A 27822-nucleotide genomic window follows, 5' to 3' on the forward strand; every position below is an offset into this window, starting at 1 on the left:
CCTGGTCAACATCTGTTGTGGTTTAATTTAAACCCAGCTTCAGGAGTCCTGTACTCAGTTTCTAATAATTCATGTAAACCATTTGTTACATCAGTCATTTGTCAAAATGCATTTTCAAGGCCTAATCTCTTTGGGTCCCATGTTGCTTACACTTATCATTCCTATCCACTGTGTAGTTAATTAAAAATGGGCTTCTTTTAAATCCTGAACATCTTAATAATGTCTCACTGTTTTGGCCTAAATACATACCAGTAAATGCATTGAAGAAAATGCAGCTTTTCTCACTAACAAACAGTCCCATCTCAATTTGGTTACAAGTGGTTAAGTCTTTATCCTAGATAAAAAACAGAACTTATTTTCTATCATAGCAATAACTTCTTAATCAGTATTATAAATAATTAGAAACTAATCAGTTTACCCAATCTGGTTGTTGGTTATAGTGGTGATTAATAGGAAAATGAGAGCATTGTCTCTTTAGGGATGGTGGATTTTGTGCATGGTCTTTTTAGGTGTTAGATACATTTGCTGTTTCTTATAGCTCTTAAAAAATAGATACTTCATTAAAGAACAAATTAAAATGAAGGTTTTGTTTTGCTAAGAACCAAAGTCAGCCTTTTAAAGGTGACTTGTGTAGAGGTAAGTATTGCCATCCACAAGCTGTGTTCACTTTGCTAATGCACTTGCCAAAATAAGTCAAAGGCAGGACTTTCAGGATTCAATTTCAATGTTTTTATCAGATCTTTTCGTTTTTCCTCTTCCAAAACTCTGGGTTTTTATTAAACAAGAAGAGTAGCCAGACCACTGCTCTCTGCATTTTCTGGAGTAGGAGTTCAGGTTAATAATTTAGGTTAAAAGCTGTTAAAGGGAAACGAGACATTCCAAAAAATTCTGACCATTGAGAGATGGAAGAAATATAATCTGAGTTTCTTCTATGAGGAGCTGTTTATTTCTGCTGCTGTTACGCATGGTCTGCGGGGTTTTTAAAAAATCAACAATCACCCAAACCCTCAATCCCTTTTCCAAATATCCTTTGGGAGGACCTAATGCAAAAAGCATTTGGAAGAGGATGTTACTTATCTGTGGACTTTAGTAAGTTTTCTTTGGGCTCATGCTGTGATTTCTTGATAGATGTGGAATTAAAGTTCTCCAAGGGTGCTGCTTGGTAAAGTTTTAATCAGCTTTTTCTTCTCAAGAGAGAAGGGGAGGGAGTGTTTTGGATGCTGATGGATGGTCTGATGCACTGAACAATCTGCAATGTTTATTCAACTATTTTGCTTCCATCTTTTAATAATAACTGAATATAAATTAGTGCGAGAGTGCTTTTAAAAACTGCACTGTTGCTCAAAAATTAGGAAATACTGTGTGGAGTGTCAGGAAAGATAGCTTGGGAAGAGTCCCTTTGAAAAATGATTGTGTTTTAGGGATACATTGCAGGCTGGAAAATGAAATCCTGGTTGTTAAAAGCCCATTTTCTAGTGCTCCATAGGAGCAACAGCTCAGTTTTCTGCTGTATGGGAAGTTTTGTGTGAGAAATCCCTGTTCCTTTGCCATTCCCAGGTGAAGGCTGGATTGTGGTTCAGTCCCATGGCTTTGAGCTGTTCTTGTGACTGGTGGGAGAGCTTTCCCATCCTGAGCTATGTACACAGCATGCATTAATTCTCCCAAAAGGAGAGACAGAACAGAAAGCACACATTTCATTGAAAATGGATGAATTAAAACTGTAGTGTTCCTGATATTTATATGGGGAAAACCTGGTTTATTTTTTTCCCCCTGGAAGTGCAAGTACTGTAAGTCCACTGTTCTCCTGTGCTTTTTACATACCTGCCTTGGATAGACTCAGAAGATTTTTATGTTGCAAGTGCATGTAAAGAAATAATTTTTCCATAGTCACTTGTGCGTTAGCTGGAAACTTGTTCTGCAGTGAAACCATGGGAAGCTGAGTGGACAGTTTATGGAGCAGGAAATAAGATGATGATTTTTATCTGAAATTCAGGTCCTGTAGTGTTGGTCAGACTTTTTTGGTATAAACACAGAAGGGTTTTTGCAAGAGCTGCTGTAAGGCAAGTGCTTGTGGTTAGTTATCCAGATAGACCATGAATAAAATCAAATCTCTAAGTCTGTGCATTTTGTAACCATTTCAAGTCTGCTGTAAAGCAGGAAATTTCTCTTTTTAAGAAGGTTTATGACAAACCTGCTTTCTAAAAGCAAGTCAACACATTACATGAATGTGAGATTTTTGCTGATAGATCCTGTCTTGCCACAATGACTTTTCATCACGTGTCTTTTTTTTTTTTGTTCAGCTTTCAGCCCTTTTTTTGAAGTTCTGAATGGTGTAGGGTTACACTTGTCATTCATAGATTTACCTGAACAATGGAATAAATAGTGTTTTCTGTTTTACTTCAAAGAATTGCCAAGAAAATGCTTTTAGAAGAAATCAAAGCCAATCTTTCCTCTGATGAGGATACGTCTTCAGATGAGCAGCCCGAGGAAGGAAAGAAGAAACCTGCAAAGCAAACTGAGAACACAGGAGATGATGGTAAGCACCAAAAAGCATCTGGGAAAAAGTAGGTGCTGTGGCACCTATTATGATTTCAAGGGTCACTTGGGAAAATGATTGTTAAAGTTTTCAGCAAAAAATATTCCTGATTTTGGTATGTAGTTACCACGTAGAGGACAATGTATGTGGTCATGAGGATTATCATCTCTTTTAGTCTTCTCTATGTTTATTTTTTTGTTATAGTCTGGCTTTTGTAAGCAATTAAGAAGTCCTAGGGGTTTGTGAGGGGTTATTACCTATACAGAGCAGTAAGTCCTGCAAGTGCACAGGAGAGATTTGGCTAACACAGCCATTGGAACAGGCATTCCAAGCATTCAGGCAGTGGGGAATACTAAACATTGAAGGAAAATGGTATGTTGGTGCTTGTAATTCCCTGGGAAAGCACAGGATTTAGCCTAAATGAATTCAGATTTTCATTCTTGTAAGATAAGAAGGTGACTGGTATGCATGTGGTACTGACTCCTCTGTGTGACAGGAGAAAAGGAAAAGGAAGACAAGAAGTCAGAAAAGGAAGAAGCTAATTCTGAGGATTCAGATTCAGAGGAGGAAGAAACATCCAAGAAGCCCAGATACAGACACAGGCTGCTGAGGCAGAAGCTCACTGTGAGTGATGGGGAGTCTGGAGAAGAAAAGAAGGTGGTGAAACCAAAAGACAAAAAAGAAGGGGGGAAGCGCAGAAATAGAAGGAAAGGTACATAATCCACATCTTTTTTTGGTCATAAAAAGTACTTGCCTCTGTAAAATAAATCCAGAGCTTGTTAGACTGGAGATCTCAAGCTTTGTGATTTTAAAATCCCTGTCTAAGCTTCCTTGTGTATGAAATCTAGCATCCCCTTATCTTTGTTTGATAAATGGTTTTCTTTGAGATGTCAAACACAAGTGCAGCTCTCTCCACTTGCTGTATCCTCTGAACTGGATTAATCCTGTGGAATCTTAGAATATCCATCCTAAACAGCAGAGGCAAGGCCAGGATGTGTGAATTTGGGGAAATCAGTCTTGTCCTTTATGTAATTCCTCTCTTGGAGAGGCAGTAGTGCCTGAGGAACGTGTCCCTGCTGGAATGGCAGTGGAGCAGGCTGGAGCTGAGCAGCAGATGGCACTGTGAAATGAGTCTGGCCTGGCCCTGCATTGTTGCAGGCAGGAACAAAGAACCTGTGGGTGTTTCCTGGCCAGGAAAGGTGCACTGGGCTTCCCTGATCTGGGTTGCACTAATGCCAGCCAGATTTTGTGGTCTTCCACTAAATAAAAGATGCAATGTGATTTGTTTAGAATTTTCCTCCATGAAAACTCTCGTTTTTATCTGTTTGGAAATTCATGTTTTTCCTCTCTTATAGGATTAAAGCTCTACCTACAGCATTTCATGCAGGAGGAATAACTGTAAATTACCAATGAATTAATGTGCAAGTAAGAGGCAGCTTAGGGTTCTTCAGTGCAAGCCTTTGAGGTTGACTGCCCTCAAACACAACAATAGATTTGATTTCAGTTTGCCCTTTTCAGCCCTATGTTATTAATGTTACCATTCCCCATATATGTGAAACAACTCATGTTTTAAGCCTTGTCATTCATAAAACAATTAAACTTTCCACTGTGTTCAAGGTTAGGCTGAAATTCAAGGTGTTAAATACCACACTGGTGTCTTCATTACCTAAAAAATGCCAGGAATAGCTCCTCAAAGTGTCTGGGAGAGTCTTGCTAATGCTGCTCTTTTAGGTGTATTTTAATTGCCTTTTGAGGCAGTTTTGAGCTTGCAGTACCTGAAGAAATGCCAAGCCATAAATGTAGTGATGCAATTTTATATTTTGTGTGTAAGTAAGGGCCCTTTTCTCAAAGTATGGTTATAAAATGACATGTAAAGCATTTGAAGCAAAAACTTCTGTTTAACTAAAAATCACCTTTGGTTTTCTGAGGTTCCATACTGTTCCCCACAGTTCTCCATCATTTAATGCTCTCTTCCATTTGCTCCTAAAATAAATATAGATGTTCATGCATAAGGACCTCAAGGCTTGTGGCACAATAAGCCACCCACCAAGACCCAGCTAGTGCTTAAATTTTAACTTTTCCTTCTCTGTGCCCTTTTTCTCTTATAAATATGGGTCCCATATTGTGTGAAATGAACCCTGGCAGTGCTTGCTGCTCTGAGCAGTTGTTGTGCAGTGAGGAGCTGCTGGCTTTGCAGTGATACTCACCATGAAATAAATGCTGCTTTCTTTTCCAAGTGAGCAGTGATGACTCCAATGACTCAGAGTTCCACGAGTCTGCAGTGAGTGAGGAGGTCAGTGAGTCTGAGGATGACCAAAGGCCAAGGACCAGGTATGGACAGAACTGACCTGTGCTTACCCTGTGCTTATTTTGGGTTTTAATAGTGCAGTTTGTGCAGGGAGATGGTAAAAGTCAAAACACTTTGGAGCAGTTCTTAAAACCCTTGATGATATTTGTCTGTAGGAATTATAGAGCATTAATTTATTTTGCAACAAATGTGGGGATTTTGAATTTGTACCACAGTAGGGGATACACAACAATTTGATGAGCCAGTACCAAAAAGAATATCAACCAAAAAATGGACATTTTAATGCCAAATCCATCACTGTCAACTGGTGGATCTCAGTATAAAATTAATGCTTTATAGTTCTGAGATTCTGAAGGGTTTTCTCTTTGCTGTGTGTATCCAGTGGGCTGAGCAGGAAGGAATTTATAAGTCAGATCTAACTGCACAAAAGGAGTGCATATCTTATTAATTAATGGTTAATTAATTACCTCTCCTCCTTTACCATTGTTTTTCACTGGGGCAGAGGATTACTATGCTTAATCAGTAATATTGCCTTTTGCTTTTTTAATAGATCTGCCAAAAAAGCTGAGGCAGAGGAAAACCAGCGCAGCTACAAACAGAAAAAGAAACGAAGGAGGATAAAAGTTCAAGAGGATTCCTCCAGTGAAAATGAGAATAAGGTGCTCTGTCATGTTTTGAAGTAATAAATAGGGATTTCCTGACTCTTCTGCTCATGGTATCTCAAACACCTCTGCACAAAATACAGTAAAAAATTAAAGCTTTTCTCAATAATGTCAGTTCAGGCTAAAATTTGTAAAATGTCACCATTATGGAGGTAAAACATTATGTTTGAACTACAACTTTTCCTGTCTAGATCTTGATAAAAATGCATGATATTGAAGCAAATGGAATTTTTAATCTAAATGTAGATGAGACAAATTGTAGTGTTGGAGTTTCTTTTCCTGTGTGGTGTAAGTAGGGGCTGATGTGATTTAGCCTCAGTATTAAAGGAAAAAAAAATACTTTATTAATAATAATTATTAGCTACTATCAAATGATAACAGTACTGCCTTTGCACAGCTGGGCTTATCTTTTATCTCAGAATACATTACAGTTAAGGTGGCACTTCTTTTGTCAGACTTCTGAAAAAGGCATTTTTTTCCTATTAACTGAACTTCACCTGTGTGTGTAAGAGTTTCTGGGAGCTTGTCTAAGAATGAAGGGTTTCATGGTCTGTGCCATACTTTTCTATCTAATGTGTATTCCACTTAATTTCTAATAGAGTAACTCTGAGAATGAGGACAATGATGACTCAAAATCTCCTGGAAAAGGCAGGAAGAAGATCAGGAAGATTATTAAAGATGACAAGCTTAGAACAGAAACACAAAATGCACTTAAAGAAGAAGAGGAAAGAAGAAAACGCATCGCAGAGAGAGAACGGGAGAGAGAGAAATTGAGAGAGGTATGGTCTGGTTTCTGTGTAAAATTCTGTGAACTTGAATTCCTGATGATGTTCAACTTCAACCTCAGTGTAATTTGATGAGTAATTTTGGAGAATCCCTGACATGCAGCCTTATAAGCCCCCAAGTTTTGTCTGCAGTTTGACCTTGGTACGTTTTATTTGGCTGCTGTGACCTTAGAAAGTTGTTTCAGCTCCCTGCTGCTTCACTTCAGTGCCAAAATTGTGATGCAGTAAAGAATTGAAGGTTTCTCTTTAGTAAATAAATTCTTGCTTCCAGTTCTGGTAAATCTGAAGCGTCTCAAATGCTGGGTGTTACTCCTGTGAGAATATTCCTCTGATGGCCTTTTCTGTTTCAGGTGATAGAGATTGAAGATGCCTCACCTCTGAAATGTCCCATTACAACCAAGCTGGTTTTAGATGAAGATGAAGAAACCAAAGAACCATTAGTGCAGGTTCACAGGAGTATAGTGACCAGACTGAAACCACACCAAGTAGATGGTAAGGAAAGAATTTAAAGGAAAATTTATTTTTTTTTTTCTCTCCAGAGGCACAGCAGCTTATGCAGACAGAGTTTGAATAATAAAAAACTCCTTCTGGTGAAAGCAGAATGTGTCTTCTCATCTCCTGTCCCCAGGATCAGGCAATCTGCATCCTCACAGGAATATTTTCCAACACAGTTGCCACATCTTCAATGAAGCTGTGAATATAATCAAGTTCAAGACAAAGATCATCCCACGTACACCCCACTGGACAGAAATGAATCAATAATTATCCTGACAGCTGCTTTCCTAAGAGTTACCATGATTTCAGTGATCCCAGCTGTCTCTCATTGGGTGAACTGTAATAAAATGAATGTTTAATCAGAAAACTTTCAATAATTTTCTTCAGGTGTTCAGTTCATGTGGGATTGCTGCTGTGAATCTGTAAAAAAAACCAAGACATCTCCTGGCTCTGGCTGCATTCTTGCTCACTGTATGGGCCTGGGGAAAACATTACAGGTAAGAACCACAATTTATTTCCAAGTGCTGTGTAGTTCTCTTGCTACTTAGAATAAGAAAATAAATACAGAAAAAATTAATACAGAAAATACAAAAAATAAATACAGAAAACTTAGAATAAGAAAATAAATACAGCTGGGAGGGGAGAGGCTTCAGGAACCTGTTTCTAAAACTGTGGAATAATCTTAAGCAGGTTGTGTTTTTTCTGCCCTCCTCATTCTTTTTTTCCATTAAATGATTTATTTTCTGGACTGTTTTAAAATTAATTTACTGCTGATGAAGTACAGGTTTATCAGATTTGGTTGGGTTTAATTTTTAATGCCAGACCTTGTGTAAAGTCAGATGCTGGTGAGTTTGTGGGGATTTTCTGAGTGGCACAGAGCTGAGGATGATCAGAGAACTGAGGTCACTCATGGTATGACCAGTTCAGCAAACCCAGGCTGAGCTGTGCTTGGGGTGGTGCACAGCAGGATTTTATCTCCAGCTCCAGCATATCTGAAAATGTGCTTTGTTTAGGGAAATGGGGGTGGCAGATCCGCTATTTTGACAGTCTGCAATTCTACAGAACATTTCAAAAATCACCTTTGAAAGGTGTATTTTTATATACTTGATCCTAGCTTAGCTGGTGTGGTTCTTGAGGAGTTAATCACACCTTTTAGTGAAGATTTGCAATGCTTTGCAGAACTGTTGTGTAGGGGACTTTTTCCACCTACACTTTACACACCATGGAGTCTGATGAAATACTTAGAGCAGAAGGTATTTTTATAGTGATCCAGATGTGTTAATGACAGTAATTTTGGCTGTAACTCCTTGATAAACCAAAGAAAGCCATAGTTAGAAACATGTATTAGTATAACTGATTTTGAAGGCTGGTGTATGAAGCTAGGCTGGTTGTTTTTTCCATATGTGTCCATTTGCCAGTCACTGCTGTGCTCTGTGCCATTTGTTTTTAGCTCTTAAAAGAGTTGAACCAGCCATGAATTCTGGCAGACTTTGCCAGCTGCAGGGCAGGATGTCAGTGGAAATCAGGGAAATCAGGAACTGGGGACTTGCTGCCCATGACTGTGGCCATGAGGTAGTTTTGTGTTACACAGAACCACCAGCAAATTCTTTTGTTTTAAAAGCAGTTTGCTGCCCAGTGTTCCAAGCACAGTCATTTCATGTTTAGAATCCCTCTGTTAAATCAGAATTGCCAGATACCAATATTTGAGCTTCTGGTCTTGTATCAGAAGTGGAGAGCTGGAGCTGCCATGGCATCACGAACTCTCCTCTAGTCCTGCTTTGTTTGCTGCTGCTCAAAACAGGCAGCCCAGCAGAAGCACTGAGTGACACCACAAGGTTTTGGGGTTTTGGGTTTTTCCCAGCCTCATGGAGGTATTGTCACCCTCAACACACAGCCTGAGGGTGAATCCTTGGCAAACACTGCCCCAGCCTGCTGCAGAGCTCTGTTGAGAGAATTTCCCTTGGAAAAAATGTGAGAAACTGCGTTAAGACTGAAGTTCACTTTAAAGAAAATTAACTGTGAATTTCTTTTGTGTTTGGGATGAATGTTGGGAGAAAGCTTAAACCTTGCTGATGGAAGTGTTCAATTTATGAAAATGATTGGTGAAATGTAAAGGGAGGGTTTTCTATGAGATCATTCAGCAGTTCAGAAGTATCTCAGTATGTGAAGAATGTGTGCAACCTTGGAACACAGAGTAAGGAGTGTATGAACTGGAAATACACCTGCATGAAAATGTAACCAAAAATTCAATTCAAATGTAACCAAAAATATATTTAAACAAGGTTGTTGTTGGTAATTTAATTACATAATTGAGTAGATAACATTTATCTTTCTTTCCTGGTGTTTATTTGGTGTTCTGCCTGGTTTTTCTCTTGCAGGTAGTAAGTTTTCTCCACACAGTCTTGCTATGTGACAAACTGGATTTTCGGACAGGTCTGGTTGTGTGTCCACTCAACACTGCCTTGAACTGGCTGAATGAGTTTGAAAAATGGCAAGAAGGTTTAGAAGATGAGGAGAAGCTAGAGGTAAGAGGCTTAAAAAGAGCTCTTCATGAAATAACTGGATGATTTGCAAAATTGGGAAGCTCCCCCACTTAAAATAAAGGCAAAGAAATGTGCTTTAACGATGTGAACAATCTCCTTGCATTAATACATGAGAAGTATTAAAAATTAGACCACTGTTGAATATTTCAAGAGGAATTAAAGGTTTTTTTCCCCCTTTGGAAGGTCTATGAGCTGGCAACTGTGAAAAGGCCCCAGGAGAGGAGCTACATGCTGCAGCACTGGCAGGATGAGGGAGGTGTGATGATCATTGGCTACGAGATGTATCGAAACCTGGCACAAGGCAGGAATGTGAAGAGTAGAAAACTTAAAGAAATATTTAATAAAGCTTTAGTCGACCCAGGTAAGTGAACATTTACACAGCTTGTATAGTTTGGACTTCCAGGTTTATGTATATGAGCAAAGAAAATAAATGGTGTTGGTAAGATTCATCAGGTTTTCTTTGCTGAGTTACAGGAATTTGTTCAGAATCTCCCCCATCTGCTTTTGAAAATAGATTTCTGTAACAGTCTTTTCTATTAAATCAAATACAAGGAATATATTCTAGAAACTTTTCCTGTTAAGTATTTTTATTTGCTGACTTTGCTTCCTTTGCAAAGTAATTTGAGGTTTTTTATTGGGGACCCAAGGCTGTTTTAATCTGTTCATTTGTTACAGCCACAAGCTGTTTTGTCCTTGATGGAAATCTACCACTAAGGAGGCAACTGCACATGAAAATAGTAGACAATGTACCTTAGAAGTGTGAAAAAACAAGTGTTAATGAAGTGCTAATTAAGGGAATGCAGATAAAGCAGTTAATTATTGTTTCAGTCTTGGGAAATGGATGTCTGGTTTGAGCTGAGCTGAACTTAGCAAACTTATGTCAACATGTATGAAAGCACTTGAAAATATTCCAAGTGGATATAACTGATTTCTCAGGTGGTCCCCAAAAAGAACTAAAAATTTTAGAATTAGGATGGTTCATCAAAATAGCAAAATTTCCCTACAAATTCTAAACTGGCAACTGATACCTAAAAAAATTTAGGGTTATGCAGAATGTCTTAAAAACTGGTTTTAAAAGTTTTTACAACTTTGCTGTACTGTTGGTATTAAGTGGAGCTGGGTTTTCTTGGGTTTTAATTATCTGATGGACTTCACATTGACAGTGTGTGATTTTCTTCCCTCTTTCTGATTGGTAATTGTACTTGTTGAGCTTGATTTTGTGAAGTTTCCTGCTAAAGTAGGGCTGTGAGTTCTGTTCTAATAGACCAAAGAATTTATTCTAAGGGGAAAATACCTTCGTGATTTTTGGCATTGGCCAAGTGGAATTGGCATCTCCATCTCTGCAGAGATGCTGTTGGAGCAGCTAAAACATTAATTAATTTTCTGCCAGCTTGACTTAGTCATACAATGGCTGTGGAGTCAGGGAAGCTCCAGTTCAGCAGCTGATGAACTATTTTAACTGGTTTTGTTGATATATAATGTGTTGATTCCACACACATTATTAAGCAGTGAAGGAAATGCATTTCTTTCCAATGGGATTTTGACTCCTCCTACCTAAGCTGTGTTATTAAAACTAAAAAAAACCCAACAACAAACCAAAAAAGAGTGGGGAACCCTGTTCTGTCAGTGCTATTCTGTATCTGATTTTCTCAGTATATTGCATTTATTGGGAATATTGTCAAGGAAGTGAAAGCTAAGGGAGCAAAGGTGTGAATTGCTGTCTCAAAGTAGTGGTAACAGGACAGTAATTCTGTATTTAGTGGGTCTTGTTCTGGTACAGAACAAGATGAAATAAAATGTTATGCAATAATTGATTTTTGTGGGGTTTTTTTCCTGGTGGGAGGTGTAAGGGAGGACAAATGTAAGGGTTGTTGCTGTGTGTGTTTGAAGTAACATTGTCCCTTCATGGATTTGTGTTTGTGTAGGCCCAGAAATACTGGACTGTGGGGTGTTAGGAGGAGACAGTGACTGGGTGTCCCATCCCAGGGGGTTTCCATCCTGCTGTGTTCCTGTTCTCCCTCCAGAGCTCTTCAGGCACTGGGACAGAGCAGTGTCTGGGCTTAGCTCCTGGCCTTGTGCACTTTATTGAGTTTGGAGCTGCAGCACATTGACCCTCAGAGATTTTGGATAATTCCAGATGAACGTGGAGCCTCCTGTTCTGTTCTCTTCTAGGGCTGGTTGATAGAGTGCAGTCAGACCATTGGGAAAGCCAACCTTGAAATAACTCCTTAATTATTTTTGTAGAATCATGGAAACTTCAAGGTTGGAAAAAGACCTGCAAGGTGGAGTGCAGACTCACCATGCCCACTAAACTGTGCCATCATCTTCCATGTCTACTCATTTTTGACTCCACCACCTCCCTGGGCAGTTCCTTCTATGCTTAACCACCCTTTCAGTGGAGAAATTTTCCTAATATCCAGCCTGAACCTCTCCTGGCACAACCTGGGGGCATTTCATGTTGCCTCATCCCTTTCTCTATTTTAATTGCAGGAGGACAGAAGTGTCAGTGTGTTGTTAGCCATGAATTTTTGGAGCCATTTGGATTGGCTAAATGTGCATTGCAAGATTCTCATTTGTTTCTTGCTCTCCTGGTGGGTCAGCATGGACATTGAAGGAGAAAACCATGTGCTGGCTTCTGCTGGGACTGGAAATAGGGAAACCTTGGCCTCTGAATGGGAGCACTTCCCATTCAAAAAGCTGCAAATTTGGGATTTGAGTGCTGATTTAATGAGATGTGTCTGGTGAATACTGCTGGGGTAGGACCCTGTATGGGGGAAGCTTGTGTTGCACTGTCAAGGGGAGCAGAGGGGGAAGGTTTAGCCAAAGTTTATGGGTGGAGAAGTGATTTCATTAATTAACCAGCTCAGCTATGTGGAAGAATGGCAGGATTTTATACACACACAGGGTTTCCAGGCTGCCTTGTGCCACTGCTGCAGGACTGTTGGTTATTGATCATTGCTGTGCTCTGTCTGAAGAACTTCAATCACTTTATTTATTTTTAACTTGTTGCTAATAACAAAAATTCTGGTACTGTTTAACTTGGAGACTTCTCTTTAATTGACAGTTGTATAAAGTTCTTGTAGACTTCAGAGGATCAGGAGAACTGTATATATCTATATATCTCTATCTTTTATGTATTTCAGTATATTAACCTGTGCAAGTACAGTAAGAAGGATGAGAAGATGAGGATGTTGAGGAAGGATTGCATGAGTAGGGCTTTTTAGCCTAGGAAAAAAATACTAAAATGTTCCACCAATAAAGAGCTAGTTAATGAAAGGAGTGTTGTCAGTTGGTTTTGACATGATCAGGAGAAAGGAGAGGGCAGAATTTATTCAGATTTGTAGCAAATTGGGTGTTACTGCACAGTGTTTTAGCAAGAGAGAGGCTGTGGAGTTTCCCACTTCTGTCAGGCCTGCCCCTTTCTCATAACCCTAATCTCAGATGCAGAAAATGATCTAAATGATCCCCTGAGGTCCCTTTAAGCTTTACATTCCTTTATCACATTTTGAGGAATGTTCTGTCCATAATGATTTGCATTTGTGTTTTGGAAGAACAAGGGAAAAACCCCACAAATGGATGAAAATCTCTGCTGCTGAACTGTGGCCAAGATGTTAGTTCAAGATATCAGTGCTGCATTGCTGCCAAACAAACCAGGAATAATTGTACTGAGTTTGGGGTTTTTCATATTTTTACTCTCATTCACTTACTCTAAACAGCAGGTTTTGAGGTGGTTTTTTAACTTAATTTCTCTACCTTTATGTGAATGAATCACAGTTTTTAATGAAATGAGGATTAGAGAAAGGATCTGTCAATGCTAGAGATGGTTACTTACAATTAAAGGAAGGCTTTGTGTGTAGCCTCTCAGTGTTTTTCTTTCTGTCAGAACTGAGAAGGTACAAAAGTCATGAAATAATACTGGGAAATGTTTCTGTGGCAGGTGGGAAATTCAGAAATACATTGGCTTGGACAAGCCTGAGTGCATTTGGAATTCATATGTGGATTTTCATAATTGTCTTCTAGACTTGTTTTAAAAGTTTGGCGTTTGTTTTGTTTGGGTTTTTTGCTTGGAAAGAAATATCTTCTTGACTCCTTTCTCTTCACATGTAAGATTCAAATCACTTTTAAATCACCTTAAAATGGCATGATTAAGGTGACTGGCACTGGTGTGTGTAGTCAGAGGTGTAATTGATTCTCTGCAGTTGATCACTGCCCTAGAATTAACTTTATTCTTTAGAAGGCAGTTTGAATTTAGTCTGAGACAAAATATTCTCCGTAAATTATAAAAGATTAAACTGTCCTTGCTGACAAATCCTCCTTTGCTCCTCAAATATTGGCCTTTTTACTGCTGAATTGCTGAGCCCAACTGGTGGCTTTTCTCCAAGGTGCAGCCACTTGTCATGAGCTGCTTTCAGAGCTGAGAGTGCTGGAACTGAGGTCAGGTTTAGAGCTGGTAAAACATTTATCATGAGTTACTACTTGGATCCTAGAATATCTTTTACTTCATTTTCAAGGAAAGAAATTCCAGAAATTGTGCTAAGTCTGAAAACAATTAAGAGTAAGTCTGTTCTGCCAAGATGGGTATTATTTATCTTATTATTAGAGTTGCTTTGCATGCTGTGGGAATGTGTTGTGGTTTTGACATTCCTTGTGCAGCTCACTTAAACCAGACTGATATTTTATCTCCTGGAAGAAAGCTGAGGACATTCCTGAGGTGACTTTCAGCTGCAAGGTGGCAGTTCACTTGTCTGTAATTCAGGTCAAATCTGGTTGTGTTTTATATTATCTAAGACTTCTGATTGCACTCTGTCCCCCTGGTGTTATTCTTGCCTTAATGAAAAATCCCAGTTACCTGATTTTTGGGTGTTTTGGGATTGCCCAGGTGTCAGTAGATGGCAGCCTAAAGCTGGAGAGAAGGAAGTTTCACTGAGTTTTGACAGGATGGATGGAGGTGCAGCCATGCACAACCAGCAGCAGGAATAGACCATTTTATCAGGAATGTGCTGCAAAGCTGAGTTTAATCCTTGCCATGAAGACTTTACAAGCAACAGCCTTGATTTTACCAGAGTGGCTCCTCTGAATGCTTGTGCAAAGGCAGAGTGAGAACCCAATCAGTGCTAAAAAATCTCACCAAAAAACACACAAAAAATTTTAAAAAAAAACCCAGAGTAACATTGGTGTAGAACAAAATTTGGATACTTTAGGCTGTCAGGTTCTTTGTGGCAATGAAATATTGTGGAGAGATTTAATATTGTTTCTTTCCAGGTCCTGATTTCGTGGTGTGTGATGAAGGACACATATTGAAAAATGAAGCATCTGCTGTCTCCAAGGCAATGAATTCTATTAAATCTAGGAGAAGAATAATTCTGACAGGAACACCACTGCAGAATAATCTTATAGAATGTGAGTAGTTGTCTTTTATTTCCTTCAGTGCACTTTTGCCTGTCAGCCATGGAAGATACATGTGGTGGTGTTAGCAGGGGTCCCAGGACATGGGAAGAGATGAGAATCTTGACTCCATGTTTCAGAAGGCTGATTTATTATTTTATGATATCTATTATATTAAAAGAAAATGATATATTAAAACTGTACTAAAAGAATAGAAGAAAGGATTTCATCAGAAGGCTAGCAAGGAATGGAAAGGAAATGGAATGATAATAAAATCTTGTGACTGACCAGAGAGTCCGAGCCAGCTGACTGTGATTGGCCATTAATTAGAAACAACCCCATGAGCCCAATCCCAGATGCACCTGTTGCATCCCACAGCAGCAGATAACCATTGGTTCCATTTTGTTCCTGAGGCCTCTCAGCTTCTCAGGAGGAAAGATCCTAAGGAAAGGATTTTCCATGAAGCGTGTCTGTGACAGATATATTCAGTTTGATTGGAAGAAAAGGATTTGAAGCCGTGCAGCTGCCTGCTAAGTTTCTAAAATTCCCTGAGACCTGTATTTAGCTGTGGCACATTTCTTTCCTGTTTGCATGACTCCCACCAGTGTGTTTTCCATTTGGAAGCACTCAAGTTTGACCTGTTTCTCCTAGATCACTGCATGGTTAACTTCATCAAGGAGAACTTGCTGGGCTCCATTAAGGAGTTCCGGAACCGGTTCATCAATCCCATCCAGAACGGGCAGTGCGCGGACTCCACCCCCGTGGATGTCAGGGTGATGAAGAAACGTGCTCACATCCTCTATGAGATGTTGGCTGGCTGTGTTCAGGTGACAACACTTTGTTCCTAACTCAGCATTTCACTCCAAGGAAAGAGGGGAGTTCATTTGTCTCACTCAGAAATCACCCAAGTCCTGTCAACTTCTGATTTGAGAGCTCCATCAATCTTTTAACTGAAATATTTTCACTGTTTTGCAGGATATTTGCAGGAAAAAATATTTCACGATATTTTGCAGGATTGTTAGATCCCTGTATTATTTATGACTAGAAAACCTTCATAGTTTTTCTCCAAATGTCAATGTATTCTAAAATACAAGTATTAGAGGATACAGCTATTTCCTGCTGGGAGACAAGAACATTTTGTGGTAGAGTAGGACATTAGTTGCTCTGAAATATTCCATTTAAATTCCATGTGCACATTTAAGAACTGCCCTAAAGTCTGCACAGAAAGTTGCTAGTCCTAATTTGTCACTTATTTCTGAACATGTATTTTTTCTGATCTGCAAGAATCAGAACAAGGGAAAACAAGAGAGAAGGAAAATTATTCAGGAATAGTTTTGCCAGTTATTTCTGAACATGTATTTTTTCTGATCTAATCTACAAGAATCAGAACAACTGAAAACAAGACAAGGAAAATTATTCAGGAATAGTTTTGTCAGTTATTTCTGAACATGTATTTTTTCTGATCTGCAAGAATCAGAACAACTGAAAACAAGACAGAAGGAAAATTATTCAGGAATAGTTTGTCAGTTTTGTCAATTATTTGTGAATATGTATTTTTTCTGATCTGCAAGAATAAGAATAACTGAAACCAAAAGAGAAGGAAAATTACCCAGGTTCAAAAGGGTGAAGAACTTGTTACTTCATAGACCTTAGATAAAACAAGCTTTGGATGGAGCCCACATGGATTTTCTCCAGCCCTGTGCACAGCAGATGCTGTCCATAGAGAGTGGAGAGACAGAGTAGTGTCAGAGTCAAAAAAAAACCCAAACAGAAGTAAAATCTGGTTTTAGTATTCTTAAAAAAAGCCCCAAAAATAGTTTCCAGAGCAGCTCCTGGAGTTGCAGTGAACTTTGCAAGGACTTGGAGCTGGGCATGGGCTTAGCAGCTCATAGACTTTGGCAGGTGGGTTCCTGCTGCAGGCCCTCAGTAAATTGTATTTCTGGGCTGATTTTCCCCTCTGGGGCTGAAAGCACCAGGATCAGCATCCCTGATCCCCCAGTGCTTTGTCCTTTGGGATGCCCCAAGGGCTCCTGAAGCTCTCAGGAGTCACTGCCATGTTTCTGTGACTGAAGCAGTGTCTGTGAACTTGCAGAGGAAGGATTACACAGCCTTGACCAAGTTCCTGCCCCCCAAGTACGAGTACGTGCTGGAGGTGAGGATGACCCCCATCCAGTGCAAGCTCTACCAGTATTACCTGGATCATCTGACAGGTATGTGCCTGCAGCCCTGATGCCATTTCATAAGGGGCATTTTGCCACAGTTGCTAGGTGAAAATCAACTTTCTGAACTTGGTTCTGTGCACTAAAATGCTTGGACAACAAAAAAAAAAAAGTTTTTTTTTTGTAGTTGAATACTGCAGCGTTACAGGTCATTAAAGGCAGCTCAGGTTTTATTAGTTAGATTCATTGAGACCTAAATGCAAACGTTATTTTGTGTTTTCCACCTTGGGCTGCTTTTACAAAACCTAAATAGACAAGTCTGTCTTTTTAAGAGGATTTGTGTACATTCCTGTACTGGGGAGCAATGTGCTTTTATGTAAAAAAATGTAATAATGTTTCTCATTATCAAGAAAAAGGAGAAAATCTAATTTTGACAACTTTAACTGGGAGAAAAAATGGCTGTGAGTGAGTAATTTGAGCCCTTTTACAAGAGATATTGCAGTATGATGTGCAGCTGGAAAGAACACTCAGATGTGCTCTGCTGGGCTCTTCAAAGGGGAGCAGAGTGTGGCCAACTCACTTCAGGGCTCACTCTAAAACCTGAACTTTATTGTCAGGTGTAGGTGGTGGCAATGAAGGTGGAAGAGGCAAAGCTGGAGCTAAACTATTCCAGGATTTCCAGATGTTGAGCAGAATCTGGACTCACCCTTGGTGTTTGCAGCTGGACTATATTAGCAAAGAAAATAAGGTAAATTAGATATATCAAAATACTCTCACTTGAGAACTTTCCAAACAAGCTCTGCCAAACTCTAGGTAAAGTTTCGTCAAATTAATGGAAATCTTTGTTGCTGTGGGGTCATTTTGCTGCTGGTTTTGTCATATTTTTCTTGCTGGGTATGTTGTCATTCTTAAAACATTTTGCAAGGCCAGGCCTTTGTAGAATTTACCATTGTTTAAATGAAGAGTGAGCAGATGGCTAAAGGTTTAATAAAAGCTTCTGGGTGAACATGGTTAATAATTTCTGTTTTTTCTTTTTTGAGGGCTATTTTGATGAAGACAGCATGGATGACTTCATAGCCTCAGATTCAGATGAAACTTCCATGAGCTTAAGTTCTGATGATTATGCAAAGTAATTGACCTCTTGTTTGTTGGTGTTGTTTCCCCTATAGAACTGAAGTGATTTCTATAAAGTGAATGTTCATTTTGTATTTTATGTGTCTGTTAGAATATGTTTTCTTTTAGTGGGATTTAAAAAAAATAAAATGGGGTGTTTAATGTTGCTTTTTTAGGAAAAAAAAATCCAAGGGGAAAAAGGTGACAAAAGAGTGCAGCTCGAGTGGAAGTGGCAGTGACAATGATGTTGAAGTCATTAAAGTCTGGAATTCAAGATCTCGTGGAGGTGGGGAAGGAAATGTAGAAGATCTTACAAACAACCCAGCATCAACAAAGTCAGATGAAGGTGAGGATAACACAGAGTGCTGAAAATGGGAGGCAGTTTGGTTTTGCAAAAGGCAATTTGAGAGGGCTGTCAGGAATTCTGCTCTGTGGCAGAATGGCAAATTCCTCAATTCACAGTTACAGCTCCTGCTGCTTCTCATTGTGTATTGATCCTGGAAAAACAAGAGCCAGCAGCTTAGGACTCGGAGGTTTCGAGGCAGGGAAGCTGCACAGTGAAATTTTTAAATTTAGAAGTACAAAATTATATAACCTGGAAGATTAATGGAAAGATTAGGACATATATGTCATAATTTGTTGCATCTGGAATTTGAATTGGCTGCTGAGCAAGCAGATCCAGTGCAGCAGGAACACAAGACCTCTTTAAAGTTGTTATTCCAACTTCTTACAGCTGCACACTTAATTTTTGGGTTTTTTTCCTGTAATAATCTAGCTTTTGTCTTGTATCTGGTATCACAGAGATAATTTTATGTTATTTCATGTGGGTCTAATCTCTTTCCCTAAGTAATTTAAAATCTTTTGGGAGAGTTCAGGTGAGAATTTTTTTTTTTGCCCTCATCCCAGTGACAACATCTTGTAAATGTGTAAGGGGTGGAGGGTGTTGTATGTAAAACATTTACACACAGAGATTAAATGTGCTAAAGGAATTACATTATAGGCTGGCTGAGTTTCTGTCTCTGCATCCCTTAAATATTTAACTCTTGTAATTGCTTATAGTGCAAATGCTGCTTTTTCTTTGTCTCTTTAGCTCTTTTCATGCCAGTTAAGTCTGATAATGAGGGAACAATTCAGAGCATTTCAATGAAGACCATGTTCTCATGTTTATTTCTTTTTCTTTGGTTTTTAATAGGCAAAGCTACATCCTCTTCCAATCCTGGTAGCCCAGCTCCAGACTGGTACAAAGATTTTGTCACTGATGCAGATGCTGAGGTGTTGGAACATTCTGGGAAAATGGTGCTGCTCTTTGAAATCCTCCGAATGGCAGAGGAGCTGGGAGACAAAGTGTAAGTTCTGGACAGGTCATTGAAGACTTCAGGAATATATTACATTATAGTCATATATATTTCTAATATATGGGTCTGACAGTGTTCCCCATCCATCCACTCTTCATTCTGCTGTTTTCTGAAGCAGCCAAGCATGGTACACTCATTTTTGTCAGGGATCTTCCCCCACCTGCACGTGCCCCACTGAAATCTTGCTCTCTTTGTCTCAAAGGTCGTATCAGAGGGAGGAGGGAACAAAAATGAAGCAGTGCACCAATTAAAACAACTCCAGAGATGAATCCTGTGTTTCCCTGTTTCTTTTTTCAGCCTAGTGTTCAGCCAGTCCCTGATATCTCTGGATTTGATAGAGGATTTCCTGGAGCTGGCTAACAGGGAGAAATCTGATAGAGATCAGCCTCCTATCTACAAAGGTGAGTGTCTCCTTCAGCAGCTGCAGTGCTCACTGCTCAGTGCCCATGGAGTGGTTTGAAATCAGTGTTTCCATGAGGATGTTTCCTGCTCTGAGCTGCCCCTGAGGCTCCCATTGGGAACTCTGATTTCACTCTCTGTCATCCAGGCTAAGCAGATTAAATGTTCACATCTGAGAGAAGGCATTTTGTTAAATTCTGCACAAAAATGATGTTAAATTCTGGTGTGTGGCAAATCCTGATCCTTCCTCCTGGGAGAAAGAGAGTGAAGGGAAGTGAGGCTGCTTTAAAGCAGTGTGGAAAATGTGGAAAATGTGAATTTAGGTTTTATATGCACAGCAGCAGGTTGGCTTATGGGTTTCATAGGGAGCAAATATTGAATGAATTATTATCCTAGTGATGCTCAGATGGCATGGAATGCCTCACTGAGATGTTCCCAGAGCTCTTGAGGGTGCTGTTCCTCCTTTCCCAGAGTTTCATTCCCAGCACATGTGGATTGAAGAATTCCTTCCAGTCTGCCCTTCCTTCCCAGTCTGTCACCAACTCTTCCATGTGTTTGCACTTGAGATAAGGGACAGGTGGCTCAGTGATGGTGACTGGAGATCTCCAGGATGTGTCTCTCACAGATTTATTGTTCCTGCCTGTTGCTTCCTATTCTGAATTTTGTCATCTCACACATTCATTACAAGGTGTCTTTTTGAGGAGTTGTGCCTTTATTCTGAGATTTTAAAGAGGTTGGGGGTTTCCATGGGTGGGAGCTCTGGCCAGCAAAATTAGATCATGGCAAGGTTCAGCTTTCCTGACAGAACTCACCAGTCTGCCTCTCCCAATGGATTTAATTGAGCAGTATTGCTCCCAAAACCATTATTTTATTTATGATTGATGGCTCAGGGATATCAATTTTGTACAAATACCTTGATGGCCAGAGAAGATGGAAGATGACTGAGAGAAGAAAATCCTCCATCAGCTGTAGTTATTTTTCCCCCAGTCTGACAAGAAGCTGCTGTAACTCACAGGGCAATGAAACCCAAAGATTTTGCTGGATTTCAGTTCCAAAATGAGTTTGACCTTTGAAATCTCCTTTGGAGCATTGACTTCTCAGTGCTGGTTGAGTGGGAGGCTGACACTGGTGCTGTAATGTGAACCTGCCTGGATCCATTGGAAAAGTGCAATTACAGCACCTAAAGAGGAGATGTAACAGCATCTTTGGGACTTCTAAAATTAACTTTAGCTCCAAGTTAAGGCATAGCTCTGCAAATTTATAAATACAGCTAGAAAGTGTGAAAAATAAGAGGACTTCCCCCCACCAAAAAAAATTACCATATATTTTCAAATAATTAAATTTAACCTCAGAACTATTTTTTATTATAAATTTCTCTCTTTAAATTCCAGTTGGTTACTAGTCTGGTTATTTACACCATCAGCATTTTCCTAACTTGGCTGTTGCATTTGCAGGTGAAGGAAAATGGTTCAGAAATATTGATTATTATCGCTTGGATGGCTCAACCACAGCTCAGTCCAGAAAGAAATGGGCTGAGGAGTTTAATGATGAAACTAATGTGAGGTGAGATCTCTCCTGAGGTAGATATGCTTTATTTTCCCCTTTTTCTTTCTTTTGTTGCCCAGTTATTATTACTTTTATCAGCCTAATGACCTCAGGACCAGGCAAACGGTGATCAGAGCTCACACAGGAGCCCTGCAGGAATGTGTCACTGACTTCAGATTTTCCTTGCTCTTTCCATTGTCCAATTGTACAATTTTCAGATTGTAACCAATTTAAATCACAGACAGTGTTTTTATTGCAAGCACTTAAAGGATACAAGGACCTAGGAAGGCTGTGCAATCCCTGGGCCACTCAGGAGCAAATGAATTCTTTCAGCTGCCTCCAGAATTGGCTCCCAGCCCTCCACTGCTCCTCCAGAATGGGACTTGCAAGTCTGATTTAGATAGAGAGGTACAGACTTGTATTTGAATGAAGTTAGATTTGTTTAAAAAATAAAGTATGTAATCATGGTGCAGTCATTTATAATGTGCAGGGGAAAAAAATTAAGGAGTGAACAAATCCAGTGTTAATACTTTTAAATAGTTTATTGTGTCAGGTGTTTGTCAAGAGCTGGTTCCAAGGTGAACCTGAGATTTTTCTGAATCTCAGAAAACCCAGATACATCAAAGAGACATTGTCATTGGAGAGTTACCCTGAAAGTTTGCAGGCCAGGAAAGAGTTTCTGTGGCATGGAATCTGCCTGTTTAAAATTAGGGTTTAATTTGATATAACTAATTTCATTAGAGCTTGAAAATGCAAACCCCAAAGTTCTTTCTTCTCCACCAGTTTTTCTTAACAGCTCATTTGCAAAAGGCCTTGATGTGTATTTTTGGGAGTGCATGTTTTGCTAAAAGTGTTGTTCTTGTAAAATCTGCATGTTTTATGCTTAATACACTATTTTAATGAAGTTTTAGAGTTATTTCAGTTTATGAACAGCAGTTATTTTCCAAAATACTCCAATTCTGCCACTCTTCTCTGTTGCAGAGGCCGCTTGTTTATCATATCCACCAAAGCAGGTTCCCTGGGAATAAACCTGGTGGCTGCTAACAGAGTCATCATCTTTGATGCCTCCTGGAACCCCTCCTATGACATCCAGAGCATCTTCAGGGTCTATCGCTTCGGGCAGAACAAGCCTGTGTTTGTCTACAGGTTTTTGGCTCAGGTACTTTTCTGGCTGCACTTTTTGTGCTCTTTGATCCTGCAGTGAAATTTGGGAGCTGGGACTGTGGGTTCTGTGCCTGTTTGGGCTCTGTAGTGACCCAAGTTGATCCAGTCATATTCCAGCTCTGATCTGGAGCAGGGTTTGGCCACTGAAGCAGCTCATGAAGGAAAGAGTGGTAAAATAAATGACATTATTTCCTGGGATGTAGCCACAGCTCTCTGCAAAGAGAGAGCAGGCACAACTTCCTAAGGATATTTCCTGAGAATCACAGTGAGGAACCTCAGAGAAAGGGAAAACAATTCTTATCTCTATTCTCTGCCCCTGTTGTTTTGCACATGTGGAGTGTGTTAGGAAAATTATTTACCTGAAGGGAGTTCTTAATTCAGTTCTAGTGATGGTTGTTTATATTAATTGGCCTATCAGGTCCAAGCTGTTGTATCTGTCAGAGACAGTCATGGGTTTTTCAGCAGTATTCTTTTAGTATCTCTTTAATATAGTAGAGTATAATGTAATACAGTTTTAATAAAGCAATTGTTCAGCATCCTAAATCATAGAGTCAAATGCCAATCATTCCCTGCATCAGGAGCTCCCTGTGAGGTTCCCCTTGTCTGACAGTTCATTTACCCAAATTCTGGAATTCCAGCAGTGATTCACATGTCCAGACCCGACTCAGAGCAGGAGTCTCAGCCTTTTTAATTTGCACACCACTAAAAACTCTGACTGGAGCAGTCCCTGCAGAGGATGGTGGTGGTGCTGGTAGGGAATAGCCCTGCCCAGGGCAGCTCCTTCTGCAGACCCTGATGGTCCCAAGGGCAGTGAAACCACATGGATACAAGTGAAGTTTTATAAAAAGGCATCCAGTCTTACTTGAAAACTCCTATCACACCCTGCAGATGTTAAAGATGGGTAATATATAAAATATATAAAATCTGTAAATATAAATAAAAATGACTCAGATGGACACTGATCTGTGCTTTATGTAAGGCCACTGTTTCTGCTGGGCAGTGCCTCTTCAGCTTCTGCTTCCTCAGGTGTGACAGAGGAGCCTGGAGCCCTTTCCCAGGAGCTTCACCCTTGATCCAGTCACTCTTTCCATCCCAGCTGAAGCAGATCCTTGTCTGGGACATGTTACTGTCACAAATGGGGTTTTTCTTCAGGCTTCAGTTTATTTTTGTAGTTTTCTCTGTGCACTTTTGAACTGTTGATATCCTTTTTAAATTATGCTCTTCAGAACAGGCTGTGCTGTTCTCATCCTTCTCAGTCATCTTTTTTTTCAAAAAGTAAGTGATTTTCCTTTTTCTCATCAAAGATCTGATTTTTTTTTTGTACACAGCTGTGGTGAATTAGGCTTGACTGCCTCCCTTGCCCTCTCCCCTCCACCACAGTGATATGGTATCTGTTTTCCTTTTCACAGGCTGCTCAAAGCAGCAGAATAAGGTACATGCTGTGAAAATTGCCATTTTTTGGTCAAAATCCTACTTTGGGGAAATGAAGCAAAACTGGATCTCTTAAAAACACCACTAAAAGACCAATTTTCTTCCTCTAGTCACCAGCTAGATGACATCTGTCCCATGCACAATTCCTGCTGGGAATGAGGTGTTTTTTTTTTCCTTTTATTGCTCAGCAAACAAACAGCTTGAAAGTGGTAGAAAGACAGAAACAAGGCATAGTTTGGGCTTTTTTACACCTGTGTGCATTGCTGTGGCTGAGCAGTGGGTGTTGTGTGCCCAGGGAACCATGGAGGACAAGATCTACGACCGGCAGGTGACGAAGCAGTCGCTGTCCTTCAGGGTGGTGGACCAGCAGCAGGTGGAGAGACACTTCACCATGAACGAGCTCACTGAGCTCTACACCTTTGAGCCAGACCTGCTGGATGACCCCAACTCCGAGAAGAAGAAGAAGAGGGACACCCCCATGCTGCCAAAAGTGAGTGGTGGCCATCAGCAGGAATTTTGTGCTGTAAAAACAACCTGGGTGTGTTGAAACGGGTTGCAGGTTTGTGGTGTGGAGTGGTGGTGGCTGCTTGGGGTGGAGGTGGAGAGCAGGAAACACAATAAAATCCATCATTAATACAACAAACCCTAAATGAGCTGGGTGAGGAGTTTCCTCTCAGTGTAATGGGCACTATGAGAGGAAGATACTCATGAAAAGACCCAGCTTGTCTGGGTGAGGAGTTTCCCCTCACTGTAATGGGCACTATGAGAGGAAGGTACTCATGAAAAGACCCAACTTGCTGGGTGAGGAGTTTCCTCTCAATGTAATGGACACTCTGAGAGGAAGATACTCATGAAAAGACCCAGCTTGCTGGGTGAGGAGTTTCCCCTCACTGTAATGGACACTGTGAGAGAAAGATACTCATTAGAAGACCCAACTTTTAAGTCACAACAAACAAACAAAGGCACTTTTCCCCACATTTTGAATGAATAGAGGTTTTACTGCATGAAAGTGTGGAAAATTGAAATTAGCATCTGAGTGGGTGCTGGTGAAACCCAGCACAAGCTCAGTCTGTGAGAGGTGGCACTGGAGGTAAGAGTCATTTTATCCATGTTTCCCTTTGCCAGAACTTTCTGGGTTTTAGTTCCCTTTGAACTTCCTTTAGTAGAGATAAGGTAGAGATAAGAGTTGCACTTAGGTGAGAATAAACTTTAGGGGAAGGAATAACTGGTTCCATTATTTTATTCTTTTTCTCCAGGTCAGTTTGTATTTAAGATTAGGCTGTGGGTTAATATTTCCTTTATAGTCTCTGTGTTTGTGGGCTGCTAAAGACCAATTCATCCTTTGGCTCTTGTGGAATTCTCTGCTTCTTGGCATTTGGAGCACATCAGGGAGTAGCCATGAACTGGTTATGAACTGGTTAAATTTCTGTGGTTTGGTCACTCTGCAGTGTCTGGGCATTATATTATATAATTAATAGTATTTTATCTTTTTTTACATTCTTAGTTATTTCATACTTTGTGCATTTGTACCTCCACAAACAGACCCAATGCAGCACCATTCACTGATGCTGCTTCTTATTTTAAAAAATGTAAAAATAACTCCAAAACTTGTGAATCAACTGAATCTGATAACTTGAAACATTGATCAATCCAATGCAATAATTATATTTTGAAGGTTTCTGGTTTTACATTACAAAATAAATCAGTTAATTAATGTGTTTGTAAACTCAAAACTTGCTCCATCACTCAGATTTATGTATTAAGTTGATATTAATGCCATCATCAGGGTAAAGTTTGTGCAAGTCAAGTTGAATGTGAGCTTTTAACCATTTCCTGCCTGTAAATAGAGCAAATCTGGGGACTGGACCTATTTTTGTGTTGTCTCATGGTTTTAGCAGATGACATTTTGTCCTTTTGAAGATGTGCATCTCAGTACATGCAGTGTGCAAATTTCTAACTCCATTTTGTTTGGAGGCTAAAAAGGCTGGAAATAATCAAGTAAATTCATCTGTGCAAGGTTCCTCAGCCATGAACTCAGTAAACTATTCCTAATTTCAGTGGGATTTTAGCAAAGCTGCATCATTCAGCTGGGTTATTAATCTCCTTAACAATTAATTTAACAACACACAGCATTTTTTTAAGTTGATTAAAAAAATGTGTTGATAGGAACACATTTTATTGTAACATCAAGTAATTACACAGCATTTAGAGACAAGAATTCTCTTTAAGATCCTATAACATGAAGGAAGGGTAAAAATGCCACTTGTTGTGCTTTTACATTATTTTAGAGTGCAAGGGGAGAGCAGAGTCCTCAGAACATGGGGACAAGGAGGTTTGAAAATCCAACTTTTAGAACTGCCCCTTTCTGGAGGGAATTGTGGACAGGAATCAGGGGAAATGTGTTCCATCTTTTCTCCAACCATCTGAGCATAAATGTGGAAAAACCTGTGGGGAGAATTGGTTTTCTTCTCAGAAACCTGCCTGGCTCCAGGGCATCCCACAGTGGGAAGGGTCTGCAGGAATCCTTGAGCCAGGATTCCTGTGGGATGAGGAGGAAAATTCAGAGCTGAGTGCTGGGGTGCTTCTGACTCCTTCTTCACTTCCTGGATGGAAGAAAAAACCAAATCTTTAATTTTTGTGTTTTAAATGGGATAGGAGAATTCATATTGTTTTAAAAGTCAGCAAGTGGAGAAACAAATGCTGCTTGGTTTTAAACCAGATCCTTGAGAATTTTGGCTTTACAACATCCAGCTTTGAGTCCAAGAGCAGTTTTCTTGGAAAGTGCTCTTAAGGGGGGAGAAGGTATTGAATGCTTTTATTTTGTGTAGAAATGGCAGTGCAGATGTGCAGTCTGTTGTGTTCCTGGAAGATGATTCAAGATGATTTTGTGTCCACTTTTAATTGGAGCAGCAGTTTTCTGCCCTCTGTGCTCTAACAAGGCCTTGGGGTGTGGAGATTCTCAAGGAAGAAATGCCTGTGGTGCTCCAGCCCCAACTGCAGAGCCCTCAGCCCTCAGAAACAGCTTCTGGATACTTGGGCTTAGCAGAATATTTATAATACCAATGTGGTTCACATCAATTATTCACTCTTAATTTCCATTGTTTGATTTCACTCATCCCCTATCCCTGCCCAGCTGGAAAGGGCTGCTTGGGAATTTCAGGCCCAAAAAGGCTGAATTGATCACTTGGTCACCTTTGCTGTATTGAAGTATAGAAATAAGGATATATTTCTGTGATTATATAGAAATATAATTGTAATTTCCAGAATAGTTCAGTACAGTCCATGAGCTGGACAAAGGCAGTGTTGGGGCACTGGGTATCCCTCAGAACTGGCCCTGCTGTTCCCATTCCCCATTCAGGGAATTAGACTTGAAGGCACTTTTTTATTGATGTGAAATGAAAACTTGGCTCAGCTGAGGTCATGCAATGCAGGTTGGAAAAGCAGATTAAAATCAGTTCAGGTTCAGTGGCTATGGATATCAGTGTTTTATACTACCTCAGGACAGGCACATGTGGTTTACTGGGCTTCCATACTCAGGGACAGCTTTGTGAATTTTGATCTCAGGATTAGAAGAATTTGCTTCTTATTTAATGTTTTTAATTTTTATTTTTAGCTTTAGCATTAAATATCCAGCTGGTTGAGAAAAACCTGTGAATTACAACATAACTTGCACTCCTTCATGGAAGATTTCCTTTCTAATACAGTGATCTCTCAGTAGCATTTAATTTCCATCAGGATTTGAAAAAGACAAATGTCTTTTTTAAAATTCAAACCCCTTTTTCAGTTCTCTCTTAATATTTTCACTCAAATTCAAACCCCCTTTTTCAGTCTCTCTTCATATTTCATTCAAATTCAAACCCCCTTTTTCAGTCTCTCTTCATATTTTCATTCATCACCAGGATTTCATCCTAAAGCTTACAAACCAGTCATAATCATTATTCT

General features: G+C 39.8%; 1 protein-coding gene across 7 annotated transcripts in view; it reads left to right on the forward strand.

The window, feature by feature from the left end:
• Positions 1 to 27822, forward strand: part of ATRX (ATRX chromatin remodeler) — a 71174-nt gene that overhangs the window by 34914 nt on the left and 8438 nt on the right. For 4 of the 7 annotated variants that reach the window (XM_071442720.1, XM_071442723.1, XM_071442726.1 and 1 more), the window contains 20 exons: positions 2406 to 2536; positions 3033 to 3248; positions 4774 to 4867; positions 5395 to 5503; positions 6106 to 6285; positions 6642 to 6783; positions 7174 to 7283; positions 9165 to 9311; positions 9513 to 9690; positions 14592 to 14729; positions 15366 to 15541; positions 16807 to 16924; positions 17491 to 17621; positions 17914 to 18002; positions 18163 to 18332; positions 19179 to 19332; positions 19639 to 19742; positions 21195 to 21303; positions 22267 to 22444; positions 24176 to 24370. In XM_071442720.1, coding sequence (XP_071298821.1) covers positions 2406 to 2536; positions 3033 to 3248; positions 4774 to 4867; positions 5395 to 5503; positions 6106 to 6285; positions 6642 to 6783; positions 7174 to 7283; positions 9165 to 9311; positions 9513 to 9690; positions 14592 to 14729; positions 15366 to 15541; positions 16807 to 16924; positions 17491 to 17621; positions 17914 to 18002; positions 18163 to 18332; positions 19179 to 19332; positions 19639 to 19742; positions 21195 to 21303; positions 22267 to 22444; positions 24176 to 24370 — 2869 coding nt within the window. Of the gene's footprint in view, positions 1 to 2405; positions 2537 to 3032; positions 3249 to 4773; positions 4868 to 5394; positions 5504 to 6105; positions 6286 to 6641; positions 6784 to 7173; positions 7284 to 9164; positions 9312 to 9512; positions 9691 to 14591; positions 14730 to 15365; positions 15542 to 16806; positions 16925 to 17490; positions 17622 to 17913; positions 18003 to 18162; positions 18333 to 19178; positions 19333 to 19638; positions 19743 to 21194; positions 21304 to 22266; positions 22445 to 24175; positions 24371 to 27822 lie in introns of those variants that run through there. The other 3 variants (XM_071442722.1, XM_071442725.1, XM_071442727.1) reach the window with 3 other exon arrangements.

This window comes from Agelaius tricolor, unplaced genomic scaffold (assembly GCF_023055355.1).
Source record: "Agelaius tricolor isolate 1412-34295 unplaced genomic scaffold, bAgeTri1.0.p SCAF_17, whole genome shotgun sequence".
NCBI classification, from domain to species: Eukaryota; Metazoa; Chordata; class Aves; order Passeriformes; family Icteridae; genus Agelaius; species Agelaius tricolor.